The sequence below is a fragment of the Triticum dicoccoides genome, chromosome 3B (genome assembly GCF_002162155.2).
Source record: "Triticum dicoccoides isolate Atlit2015 ecotype Zavitan chromosome 3B, WEW_v2.0, whole genome shotgun sequence".
Classification (NCBI taxonomy): domain Eukaryota; kingdom Viridiplantae; phylum Streptophyta; class Magnoliopsida; order Poales; family Poaceae; genus Triticum; species Triticum dicoccoides.
The window spans coordinates 526,639,363-526,653,087 of record NC_041385.1 but is presented as its reverse complement, the minus strand read 5'-3'; the positions used below and the strand labels follow the sequence as shown (position 1 = coordinate 526,653,087).

General features: G+C 48.5%; 2 protein-coding genes across 2 annotated transcripts; one reads left to right on the top strand and one right to left on the bottom strand.

The window, feature by feature from the left end:
* The first annotated feature begins 5,687 nt into the window (after positions 1-5,687).
* LOC119276897 (protein Mpv17-like) lies at positions 5,688-7,557 on the top strand. Its single transcript, XM_037558067.1, has 6 exons — positions 5,688-6,069; positions 6,368-6,523; positions 6,611-6,743; positions 6,835-6,874; positions 7,023-7,131; positions 7,219-7,557. Exons 1-5 carry the CDS (start codon positions 5,764-5,766, stop codon positions 7,108-7,110), a joined length of 723 nt encoding a protein of 240 aa, XP_037413964.1. The 5' UTR covers positions 5,688-5,763; the 3' UTR covers positions 7,111-7,131; positions 7,219-7,557.
* Positions 7,558-7,726: 169 nt separating this feature from the next.
* On the bottom strand, positions 7,727-13,474 carry LOC119276895 (protein STICHEL-like 3). The gene is made up of 6 exons (XM_037558066.1): positions 11,762-13,474; positions 11,090-11,309; positions 10,438-10,896; positions 9,382-10,009; positions 8,888-8,948; positions 7,727-8,134 (listed from the first exon to the last, which is right to left on the bottom strand). Exons 1-6 carry the CDS (start codon positions 13,457-13,459, stop codon positions 8,036-8,038), a joined length of 3,165 nt encoding a protein of 1,054 aa, XP_037413963.1. The 5' UTR covers positions 13,460-13,474; the 3' UTR covers positions 7,727-8,035.
* Positions 13,475-13,725: the final 251 nt, after the last annotated feature.

The window sequence follows — 13,725 nt, the reverse complement described above, 5'->3', positions numbered from 1 at the left end:
GGGGCACACTCCGGTGTTGAATCGCAACCGAGAGACCGGTCATTTCCTTCTTTGGAAGGACTACTTTGAGACAGACAACCCCCTCTTCAAACGTCACCAATTCCACTGTTGTTTTCGTATGGCTAGGCATGTTTTCAACCGTATTCAAGAGGGGGTGATCGGATATGATAAGTATTTCGAGTGCAAGGAGGATGCCCTTGGAAAGATTGGCTTCTCCTCTTATCAGAAATGGACTGCAGCTATCCGGATGGTTGCATACGGAGTGCCCGGTGATCTCATTGATGAATACGTCCGTATGAGCGAGTCTACGTGCCTAGAGTCCATCTATAGCTTCTGTAAGGTTTTGATTGCAGTGTATGACCCTGAGTATTTGAGAGAGTCAACTGTTGAAGATACAGCCCGCTTGTTGGCGATGAATGCCAACAGGGGCTTTCCCGGGATGCTTGACAGCATAGACTGCATGCACTGGGAGTGGAAGAACTGCCCTTCTGCTTGGCAAGGGCAGTACAGGGGCCATGTCAGGGCTTGCACTGTCATACTTGAGGCCGTAACCTCACAAGATCTCTGGATCTGGCACTCTTTCTTCGGCATGGCCGGATCGCACAATGATATCAACGTGCTTCAACAGTCGCCGGTGTTTGCAAGGCTCGCCGAAGGAAACTGTCCGCCGGTGAATATTGACATCAGCGGCCACAACTATAACAAAGGATACTACCTAGCTGGCGGTATCTATCCTCAGTGGACCGCTGTTGTGAAGACGATCCCCAACCCTGTCGGAGAGAAGAGGAAGATATTTTCCCAAGAGCAAGAGAGTGAAGGATGTCGAGCGTGCCTTTGGTGTTCTGCAGTCTCGATGGGGCATCGTTCGGTATCCTGTTAGAAGTTGAAGCACCAAAAAATTGTGAGAGATGATGAATACTTCTGTGATATAGCGATGATATCACACGGAGAATCGACAGTGAGCGATGGGGGAGAGCCAAAACAAAAAGATTAGGCGTTGGAGAGTCGTTATAGCCAGGCAGTAGATCTGACCCAAACGTTGGAAGATGTTTAGTCGAGAGATTGTAGTCTTTTGGGGACGAAAACCAATGCAGAGAGAGTGATCCTGAGAGGCAAAGCCACGAGTGAATTTGTTTTTTTAGACAAACTACAAAGCTTTATTACGTCGTCACAATGTTTACAGGGACGAAATCAAGATCGTTGGGCTGGCCTAACCAAACATGGCGACCAACCCCGAGAGATAAAGCGTGCTTTGCTAGTTTGTGAGCTTCGATGTTCGAGCTCCTAAACTCATGACGTATATTACAAACCTCAAATTCTGCCCTATGCTGTATGATTTCATGTGCAATAGCCCCATAGCTTCCTTTGCATTGTTGATGGATGTCATCCACGGCCACTTTATAGTCCGACGCAACATGAATCCTCCTGACATATATGTCATCTGCCAGTGCCAGGGCTTCCCTAATAGCGAGCATCTCCAAAGTGCCTGGATCTGAAAGATGAGAGAAGACCACCACCGAAGCTCCCAAGAAGGCTCCATCCTGATCTCTACAGATAGCTCCTTCTGCACCTCTCTCCCGGCCTACGGCGGCATCAACATTGATCTTCACCAGGCCCTGTGGTGGTGCCATCCATCTGTTACCTCGAGCTTGTGGAGCCCTGACCCCAACGGCCGTCGGAGTCTGGATTGCCTTGAGTTCAGCTATGTAGGATTTTACAAACCCGTTAATGGCATAAGGTGTCTGGAAGATATCCTCGTACATGGCCTTCCTTCGAGCGCCCCACAGAGCCCATAGTGTGACGACGAAAGCAAGGAAATCATCTTGGTTGAGCGCTTCGTGCATGACGAATAACCATCTTTTCGCGTTTTCCTCCGTGCATGTGCTCAACTTGGTGAGAATCTCCTCTGAAGACAGCGCCCAAGTACTCCTAGAGACCGAACAATCCACAAGGGCATGGCGCCAGGTGTCAACAGCCCCACAAAGGCAGCAAGCTCGGGAAGTTGACATATTTCGATGATGGAGCAGCGATGCTGTGGGGACAGAGTGCTTGGCGAGTCTCCATAAGAAAAAATTTAGTTTTGAGGGGACCTTGATCCGCCATAGTTCTGTCCACCCCTGGTCAGCTCCATGAGAGTCAGAAGCCGAGCCATCTTCATAAAGCCATGCCTCGCGGCTGAGCTTCGTTAGTTGGATCATCCGATACGCTGAACGCACGGTGAACATGCCCTTCCTCTCCTCGGACCAGGCCCAGAAATCGTCAGTCTGTCGTGTGCAAAGGGGTATTTGTAGTATGGCTGCAGCATCGATTGGTATAAACACCGTCCGGACTAGATCCTCCTTCCAGGATGATGTAGTGTGATCTATCAACTCAGCTACTGTAGTTGGAGGATTCTGCACTAGAGAGGTGATCGGTCTCTTCATGTTTGGTCTCGGCAACCAATTGTCCTCCCATATCTTTGTCGATTCACCGTCTCCAATTCTGCGTACCAAACCCTGGACCATGATATCCCGGCCATCCAAGATAGCCCGCCAAATCTGCGAGGGGTGAGGCCCTAGTGTTGCTCCAAAAATGTCCGAGTTGGGATAGTATACTGCTTTCAGGATCCTCGCACTGAGAGACAGTGGATTTTGCAACATGCGCCAGGATTGCCTTGCTAGGAGTGCCAAATTGAACATCTCCATGTCCCGAAAGCCAAGACCTCCAAGATGCTTTGGCAGAGTGACCACATCCCATGCCACCCAGCTCGGTTTTCGCTTCCCCTGCTTACTTCCCCACCAGAATTGTCTGATTAGCGCAGTAATACTTTCACATAGTCCCCATGGAAGTCGGAAGCAAGCCATCGAATACACTGGAATTGCTTGATCCACTGCTTTGATTAGTACCTCTTTCCCCGCTGAAGATAATAGCTTTTCCATCCATCCTTTGACCTTCTCCCAAACTCGGTCCCTCAAGTATTTGAAGATCCCGTTCCTCAAGTGACCGACCTCCGTTGGCATTCCCAAATACCTGTCACTAAGGGACTCGTTATGCACATTTAGAATATTTTTCATTTCGTCTCTTACCGCTTGTGGGCATCCTCTGCTGAAGAAAATCGAAGATTTATCATCATTTATCCTCTGACCCGAAGCCAAACAGTATGTTTCGAGCAGGTTTGATACCGCTACTGCCCCCTCATTCCTTGACTTAAATAGCAACGTATATGGGCCTTGGGCCATGTCTACACCTGCTAGCAAAATAGGAAACTTAAAAAGAGAAAAAAGGGAGGTCAATTTCAATGCATATGGATATACCTAAACACCAAACAACAAGCGACGAAAACACCAAAGCGAACACCATAAACCGAATAAAGTAGGACTATCAGATGAATTTAATTCGGTTCTTCAGTTTTTGATGTAAAAATGCTCACTTCTAACCTTAATGGTCGCCTAAAAAAAATACTTAACTCGCAACCAAGAAATGGTGTGGCAAAGAGCTGTCACACTCTAGTAGAACTAAGAGCATCTACGGTCGGGCGCCTCAAACCGGTCTCAAACACCCGAACGGCCCGCCTGGTCACTAACCAGTCACGATAATCTGATCCAGTCAAACGTTTCAAACGGCCGTCAAACGTTCGGGCTATGCGGCACCCCTCATATCCAGCCCAAATTAGAGCGGATATGGGGCTGCACAAGCGCGCCCCGGCACGTCCGACATGTCAGCTTGGCCCACCTCGAGGCCACTTCGCCCCCTCAAATATTCCCAGTCCGGAAACCCTAGCTCACTCCACTCTCGATCAGTCTCTTCTTCTTCCCTCCGATTTCTCCGTTTCGATCCACTCCGACGACTCCGGTGACTGCGACGACCATGTCGAGCGTCGGCAGCCGCTCCTCCTCCGACGATGACGACGAGTTGGCCCTGTGCATTGCCCTCGAGAGGTCCAAGGTGGACACGAGTGACAGTTCATGATCGGTCGCCTCGCCTCTCCCCCTCTGGTGCTGGCTCCTCCCAACCCGCGCTTGGCTCCGCGCAGGCTGCGTAGTCCGCGCCTCCCCTCACGTCGTCCCCTGCCCCCGCGCGGCTGTTGCTCCGCCACGTCGGCCGCGGTGGGTGCTTGTACCCGCACCGCCGGCCCAGACGCGCACGCCGGAGTCGGAGGCGCGCGCCGCCCGCTGCTAGAGGCAGCAGGCAAGGATGGGGGTTGCGGCTGAGAGCTTTGTCCGCCGTCGCTGTGGGTTACCGACAGAGCCCGACGAGGACGAGCGACTCCTCGCGTGGGTCTACCGCCGGTCGCTTACGAGAGCGGAGGTGGACGCTGCGCGGCTCCGCCGGACTCTCCGGCTAGCTATCGAGCAGCCCGAGCGCGAGGCAAAGGAGAAGGCGACGGAGGCGGCTCGGCTGGCGAAGCTCAAGCGCCAGCAGGACAGGGCCGTCCGGCGCCTCAAGGACCTCATCATCGTCTCCTCCTCCTCCTTCGACGACGACGGCGGCGGCTCCTCGTCCGACGACTCGAACGATCCTCCACCAGCCGCCAACGGCTACAGCTGCGCCGGCGATCGGAAGGGGAAGGGGCCGTCCCGAAAGTGGTGAAGATCCGCTTTTCTTCAGTTTAATTTCAAGTTAGATATAGTTTCAAGTTGTTCGTCGTTTATGTGAACTTTGGTGGTCCTTTGAACATCCGATCGTGATCTTTTGGTGAAAGTATTGTGCTTGCCTATGTTCGTTTGCTGATCTACGTAGTTTGATCGACGTAGCATGATTTAGTATGAATATTGGGGATCGGATATAAGATACACGGATGTGGACGACGCTATTTGAGGAGTGCCCGGTCAATGCCCGCGAACGCGTCTGGAGGCATCCGCGGGCGTTTGATGGGTCATATTAGTCATATACGGCTGATGCTCTAAGTATCACCAAATTCGGCTAGAAACCTCGGCGGTCTACCTCTCCGCTAACCCGGTGCATCATCGATGGACCAAGCATATTGAGTTGGATATTTATTTTGTTCGGGAACATGTGGCCCTTGGTCATATTCGTGTTTTAGACGTCCCTACTTCCCAACAATTTGTTGATATCATGACTAAGGACTTGCCTACGACGTCATTTGAGGAGTTTCGGTCCAGTCTTTGCGTAAGCCATGGTGCCGCTTCGACTGCGGGGGGTGTTGAGTATATGTGTTATGTGCATATTGTGTATTTGGCCCGCCTCCTAGTTTCTTGTATAGTTGAGGTCCGTGGCCCACCTTTGTACATCATATATACGTGCCTATGCACGAAAAACAATACATCGTGCAATTCACATATTCTGCACTTAGTATGAATATGGGGCATCATATATGAAATACACGGATGTGAACAACGCTATTTGAGGTGTCGGTCACTGCCCACGGATGCGATCGGACGTATCCGCATGCGTTTAAGGGTCATATTTGTCCTATGCGGCGCATCGCCAAATTCGGCTAGAAACCGAAGAACCTTCTAGTTCTACCATATTCGTGAAACTTGCACAAATCTAGTCGAGCAGAACAGGTGATGCTCTACTCCAGTGCGTTGAGCTTGGACAGATAAAACAGTTTCGGACAGCTCATCTTCCTTTGCCCCCAAAACATCTCTCTCTGTTTACGCTGCCCCGGTCCCATTTGCAGCGACACCAGGCCAGAGGACTCGGAGCCACAAAACCTATTGGTGGGGTGAATACCCTCCTCATGCTCCGTATCTCACCAAAGCTGTCCCACACTGCCGCACGCCTCAGAACACCCCGCACACCCGCCGCCGCCGCGGAAAGATGAAAGCCATCGGAAGCGGCGGCGAGTGGTGGTGGAACCTCCCGTCCCTCCGCCGCAAGAACGACTCGCGCCGCCGCGGCCGCCGCAACCAAGACGCTCGCGGCCGCCGCCGCGGGCCCCCGCGGGAGCCGCTCTCGTCGTCGTCGTCGTCGGACTCCGTCGGCCAAAGCCGTGGCTGGCCCCTCGACTTCCCGTTCCAGCAGGCCGTGACCGCCGCCTGCCTCACCCTCACCGGCGACACAATGGCGCAGGTCCACCGCCGCATCGTCGACCGCCGGAAACGCGGCCCCGAACCCGACAGCAAGGTCATTTTTCCTGCATCTCATCTCCACTTTTGAAACCGTTATAAAAATGGAGTCCCTAATAGGATAAAACTGGATTATGATTCAGTTGTGTAAGCATTCCTGCAGCCGAAACACCTTCAACTTCAGTCTTCAGTGTAGATCAAACTGTGAAGTCCAAATCAGTAGTGTGCGTATACTAAATCATAGCCGTGCATCACCATGCCACAAGTTAGCTAATCTCACAATGCACTGTGATGAGTGTAAACCTGACACTTTACGATTGTACTAAGTTCTCGCACGCGCCGGTGTCTTCTTTCAGGCTCTTGTGCCGGATCTGTTGCTCAACCACGATTGGCTTCGTGGGCTTCGTATAGCATCTTACGGATTTCTTCTCTATGGTCCTGGCTCATATGCATGGTATCAGTTTCTCGACAAAAGCATGCCCAAGCAAACACTCGCGACTCTGTCCGCTAAGGTATGGTATGCACCCTCCCATGTAACCGGATGATTCGGGGATTTCGATCTTAATACATTCTGTATTTTATGTCTGTTGTCGTTCCAGGTCCTACTGAACCAGATTGTTCTTGGTCCATGTGTCATCTCTGTAATTTTTGCCTGGAATAACTTGTGGTTAGGAAAATTGTCAGAATTGCCATCGAAGTATCAGAATGACGCCCTTCCCACTCTTCTCGATGGTACTGTTTCTGCCTGAGTGTATTCTCAACATTGTGCTTGAACGAAAACAACTCATTTTATGTTATGTCTCACTTTATTCTGCTACTGCAGGGTTTAAATTTTGGATTCCAGTATCGATTGTTAACTTTGGGTACAGTCTCTTAACTTCTACCTCTACTTTTAAATATTTAGCTCAGCATTTTTCTAATCCTAGTCTAAGGTAGTATTAAGTTGTCTAGTTTAGACAATACTTCATGTAAACAATCATTTCTTATGCTAATTTTCAATATGCATTCCAGGGTGATTCCTTTGCCAGCTCGTGTTGCCTTCATGTCCTCTTGTTCCATCTTTTGGAACTTCTATTTGTCGACCACAATGAACAAATGAACTTCTAGTTCTCATCTTCAGGTTAGTTCTTGCTGCAACTCAAAATCTCCGATGATTACTCTATGCGTGGGTACATTTTAACAAAAGATCGGCCGTCTTATTGTTCAGATCCATTCAACTGCAACAGAGGAGGATCTGAAGGGGCTTCTTTCCTATTATACGTAGTACGGCGATGGTGCCTTTGGCAGTTCTGGTGGTGGTCTCTTGAGTTGACAGACATTATTGCAGATGATCCATAAGTATGTGGATACTGTCGATGGAGAAATTACAGTTTTGTGTAAACATCTATGAGCATGTTGCTCTAGTTTGACAGTGGAAGTGTTGTAATTTGTATCGTTTGTTCAGTGACCTTAACTTTTATATGACAAAGACATTAGTGCAGGCCTCTGAATACAGTTTTGTAAGTGCAATTCTCCAGGAATCTGAATTCCATTTTTGAAAATTGAACTTCAATGTGCGAATTTCTAGGAACAGTCCAAGGAAGAATAAAATGAAGATCGAAGCAGGTTCCAGAAGTACTAGCATTGTTTCCCCTTTTTGTGGTTAATATTATCTTTCCCTGACATGGTTCACAATCACAAACTGTTCCTTAAGCAAAGACACTTGTTTCACAGTATAATAGTACTGAGCTATGCCGACTAGAAAACCATTTATTAGTGAAGCCTCTGGTACAGACTCCGTTGGCTTTTAAAAAGAATTACACAGCATATTTGACAGAAAAGAATTTGCTACGCCATTTCTATCTTCCTTTTACATGACAAACAATTTACAGATTAGAGAAAGCCTAAAAATTGACACAGCTACAGTCTACAAGGTACAGAGTGAATAAATTATGGATGTTAAAATTAAACGCTTGTAAAACTACCACTTCTAGTGTTCTTTTATCTTGGGGATTTTGTGGAAAACTACCACTTCTAGTGTTCTTTTATCTTGGGGATTTTGTGGAAATGCATCTTCCACACAGGATAAGCCGAGATATAGCTCGTGACCTTCCACTTCCAGTCCTGAACCTAAACGACGAGAGCTGTGGAAAATGATTGGATTAGCATTGACAGAAACATATATATGATAAACATAAGAACAAAAACTGTAATTTAAGCAGCGTTCAAAAACTCTGACGCTAATATTTCATGCACACTACCAGTGCGCAAACACCATAGCTGTGCTGTGTTCAAGTACCGTATCACTATACAGTTGCTAATTCACTTAAAATCTACAGTCATTCCAAACATATTCAAAATTTCTCAACGATGTATCAGGAAAAATCAACCTAACAAGGTAGTTCCTCTTTTTGGCACTGCGTTGATGTTACCATTTCCTTTTTCAAATTTGTTTGGCTTCCTCATAGAAATTATTATATTCATCTTGAGAAAAAGGCCTCTAGACAAATTTAAGACAACTAATTCGGGACGGAGGTAATAAAAGGTACTCCCTCCGTCCCATAATGTAAGACATTTTTGCAAGCTAATATAGTTTGCAAAACATCTTATATTTTGGGACGGAGGGAGTATGACCACAGGAGAGCATCAGATCCAGCTAGGCAGTGTTAGCTCAAAAGGGGCCCAGCGCCACAGCCTAAATGTTTCAAGCTATACAATCATGGCTTGTTTGTGTAGTTCCACAAACGCAAGCAACTCCTCACCAATACGCAAATGATAAGTTAAATTTGGAAACTGATATAAGTTAACATTCCAATTGTATTCAGTGGTGTAAAAAGACCCACTGGCACTTATTCTAGTGGCACACTGTTTCAACATAACTCAGACATGAAAATTACCTTCCGGCGAGTCTTTGAAGTTCTCCAACACAGTATATTTCTCGATCTAGGCTCTAATCTCCTGTGCATAAAAATTATCACGATCAAACATCGTTCTCTGAGCAGTACAAATCACAAAGCTATAATTGGCAAAATCAATTCAAACATAGAATATTTAAGCGGCAATTTATGTTGTTACAAAAATAATTTCTTAATGCTCTCATGATACATGCTGGTATTGAGTATTGATTGTTCACCATGCATGACCGATGATTAATACTAACTATTGGTGTGCGATATCACCATTTATATCTTCTTTGAAGAATGTATCTTTAGGGAAGACGCAAAAGCTTCAAGCATCTTAAAGTACATTTATCATTTGTTTTGTTTTATTTTATTTTACAATACACAGAGTAAAGGTTTAGTGACATGTATTAATTTCTTAGATGCAGATGCTGAAGTATGACTCCTATACTTTAGGCTGTTTGAACGGGATGTAAGACGATGTTACTTACAAATTCTCTTGTTCCAGTTTTTCTGCAATTGACATAGCTTTTCGTCTAGACCAGCCTCCTTGTTGAGAACAAACCTCCACCTTACTGAGAACATGAGCAAGTGAGAGCTTTCGTTTTACTATGCTGTTCTGTCGACGCTGTTTATTCCCATTTTTTCCTCCTTGTTTAATCACGCCCTCTTGGTTTGGTGATGACAAAGCCTCTTCCCATGCATTATCATTTCTTCTTTCATTTATATTATGAACACCATTATCTGTTTCAGGACACCGGTGCATGTGAGAAGGTCCAACTTCAATGATCTCGCCTTCTGTTAATATGTGGGGATCAGACTGCATCCACTTGGTCTTAGTAGAACTAGCTCCCTTGACAACCCTGTCTTTTTTAAGCCTCCTGACGAGGGTTTCACCTCCAGAAGAAACCGGGCTATGTTTACTGAAGGATCTCCTTGATATCGTGTCAGAGTCATTCTCATCATGACCTGCTCCCGCATCATGTTTTGCTTCATATCGGATTTCAAGTATTATAGCAGAATGAAGAACAGACTCAAACGCCTGCATAATTTGTCCCCTGAAGTTTTCAGCGTTGGACTTATTTACACGTGAGCTGAATATCACTTGCACTGTCGGTCCTGTAGGAAGAAAAGAAGCTGTTGTTAAAAAACAATCTGGTAGAACAACAAGCTAACAATTATTCCCTCCGGTCTACAATAAGTGTCACAGCTTTGAACTAAAGTTGAACTAACCTTAGTTCAAAGCTGTGACACTTATTTTGGATCGGAGGGAGTAACATATTTCCAAGGAGATAGTAATTCAACTTAACATAACTACAAGTTGGAGGCACGGCAGCGCTGAACCGTTGACCCATCATAGTTCATTTGGTTAATTCACTTGTATACAAAGTGGACAACCAGTTGACTGGAAACTGAATCATCAACTACAGGAGTTTGCATCTCTGTTTTTGTGAGTACTGAAGCTATATATTTCATTTTCTAGGCCAAAAGGAAAAAAAAAACTAGTAATTTGAAAATTGAAATGGATTTTAGACTTTGAAGCTTACCGGTGCCTAGGCTGACAGATCTTAGCTTTCCTTCTTTGGCCATCATTTTTCGTAGTGTATCTGACTGAATACTCTCAAGCACTGCTTGCCAGATCATTTCATTTTCAGTTTTGCTATGTTTGGATTGCTCATTCACTTTGGTAACAGTGGAGGAACCATGGTGATTTGATGTATGTTTAATGGTTCTCCTTTCGCCGTAAGAAGTGCTTGCCATGTTACCATTATGCTCAATAGCTGAGTGCCTTGCTACATCCTTACCAGGAAGGGAACCGTCCAATACACCGTGGTTGAAACTCGTACTTGTTGATGAACTTGGCACCATATACTGCTTATCAGGAGCAAGCTGAAGCAGAGCAGCCGCAAGCCATGTTGCCTTGTCATTGGAGACTCTCAACTGCTTTTCAGCTTCCGATAGTGTTTTCAAAGCCTGGCGTAGTTTCTCCATATCATTTTTTGACACTGAAATTAGTAATGCAAGAACACTACATTAAGTGGTTGTAAAATATTAACCGTAAGGCAACACGGAAGAAAAACATGTCAACCAGACAACCAGACGATTGACTTCATAGTCTTAGCAGAGGTAGTCAGGATAGGAAAATAGTGTCAAATTGTTCTGAATTATCCATGGTTATAAAAAAAAGTTGATGCTTACAGGTTGGACGTTTGAAGAACTTTCTTCGTGGTCTTTCTCTTGCAAATATGTAGGAACCAGCCAGGATGTCAGTAATTATCGTGGCAAGTTGAGACATCAGTGCCAAAGGCTCAACTCCAGTTTCTGTAATGTCTCGTAATGTCTTCACTGTGTTCACAGTGTCAGCAGATAGTGCCAAATCAAGCAAATCAACCAGCTTATCTTCGGATACCAAACCAACCTGTGACATAAACAAGCAACCAAGTTATATTGTTGTCAAAACAAGAATTGCAACGATGGAGCATTAAAATTCTGACAGGGGCTTAAGTCGGCGAGTTCCTTAACTGTATTCCAACTATGTGATATTTATATTACCAAATTTATACCAAAGAGGCCATTCAGTGTCTGTGCCGATTAATCCAACCATGTGATATTTCGATCATATGTGTCATCTGAAGTTGCTATACTATGCCTAATTCACTTCTTGACAAATTACAGGTTCAAACAAAACCCCAACTAAATTATTAGCTGATGACACCTTCTATTCAAACCAGAAGGAAACCAGGTATTGAATCTACATGATATAGTTTGTTTTCCAAAACATAAATATTGATGGTACGATCATGCTTGCGAAATATCTTTTCAAAGATAAAAAAGGTTGATGGTAATAATGATGCTTGCAAAATATCTTACGAGTTCTTGGACAAGAGACAGAGAAATCCTTTGCCCCAACAAACTCAGCTGATCAAGAGTCATCTCAGCATCTCTCAACGATCCATCTGAACGGGATGCAATTAACCTCAATGCATCCCTATCCGCATCTAGAGTTTCACTGGTGGAAATCCACTGCAATGTGTTGACGATATCACACTCCTTCAACTTGGGGAAAAAAAACTTTTGACATCTTGACAGGATGATATGAGGGAGGTCGAGGTTGGGACCAACAAGGATAAACACCACACGACGGGGTGCCCGTTCAATGACTTTCGAGATGATGCTCCAAGTGTCTGCTGGCAATGTGTCGCAGTCATCAAATATGAATACCCTATAATGTGATGGTGCCGGTGAAAGCATGACATTGTCAAGAACATCCACAATTCCATCCATGTCGATGTTGCCTACGGGCCCAATCTCCATCACGTTCCTGCTTTTGCCAACATTGTGCGCGATGCACGAAATGCACGAGTCACAGGGCCGTGGGTGCTCGGCAGAGTGGCAGTTGAGCGCCTTGGCGAAGACGCGCGCACATGATGTCTTCCCTGTGCCGTGCGGCCCATAGAAGACGTATACCAACCCAACCTTCCTCCTTAGGACGGCGTTGGATAGCGCCTGCACCACCAAGCTCTGCCCGACGACGTCCTTGAACGTCCTCGGCGCGAACTTCTGTGTCAGGCTCCGGTGCCGGCTGCGGCTTCGCAGAGAGCCCCGTGTCCCAGACCGCACCTGGGACAAGAGGTCAGAATCCATCCCGCTGCTCCTGTTAGAGAATAGCCCGAGCTCCCCGGAGTAGCTGCCAGTCATGCCGCCAATGTCATTGCGTGCACCGGAGGTGGCCGCCTCGACGAGCAGAGGCAAAGCGTCAGAGTCGGAGCTAGTGGAGGAAGCCAGCCTCTCGGACTTGACCGGGAAAAGAGAGTGTGAACCGCTGAGGTGCGCGCGCGAGGCGGAGGCGGAGGCCGTTGCTTCGGGCTCGCGCCCCGCGGCCGACTTGGGGTCGGAGAGCCCGCACGATAGACTGCGGCCGGCCAGGTCGAGGATAGACTTGCCGCGGTGGTGGAGGCGTGACCAGTTCCACGGGATGCCGCAGACGTTGCGCGAGTCCTGCGGCACATGCTGCCGCAGCTCGTCGCCGTCGCGGAAGAGGTACTTGTTGCCGCAGACGGCCTCCTGGGAGCTGGAGTTGAGGGAGAGCGCGGCGGCGGCGCGATCTGGGGCCTTGCCGGCGGTGCCGGCGCGGCGGGCGGCCCCGGCCCCGGCCCCGCGTTTGAAGCGGCGGCGGGGGCGCCTGACCGCCTTGGGGTGGGGGTTGTCGGCGAGCTGGTCGAGGAGCGTCTTGAGCGCCCCGTTGGCCTTGGCGCTGCGTCGGGACCTGGCGGGGAGATCGACGCCGCCGTCGCGGTCGTCGTCGGTGTACGGGTCGGGGTCGGCCGCCACCTTGGAGGACTCGACGGAGCGGCGCGTGGACGGGTCCCGGAGCGTCCGCGCCCGCGAGCGCTGGAGCGCGAGGAGGTCGCGCATCAGCGCGGCCGACGCGGGGCTCCGCCTCCGGCCCGAGGAGGACGCGGGCCCGCCGCCGCCTCCCCCGTGGTGGCGCAGGTGGACGCAGTTGGTGAGGTGCGCGTGGCCGCGGAGGTGTCCGCCGCCCGCGGCGGCGCGGTCCGGCGCCGGCATTGCGTCACGCACGTACGGCACGAGCGCGGCGGCACTGGGATCGAGGCGCGAGAGAACCGCTGACTCCCCTGTGTGCGCTAGGCCATCTGGGCGTCGGGGCGTGTGTGTGAGTGCCGCGACTGCGAGTGATTGTGGCGGTAGTGTATGGCTCGGAGATTTCGCCTTTTCGGTTCGAGGCTGCGGGATTTCACGGGAAGGAGAGGGCAGGGGGAGGGGGTGGGTGGCGGTGTGGGCTGGCGAGTGGCCTCGTCTCGTGCCGTGTGTGG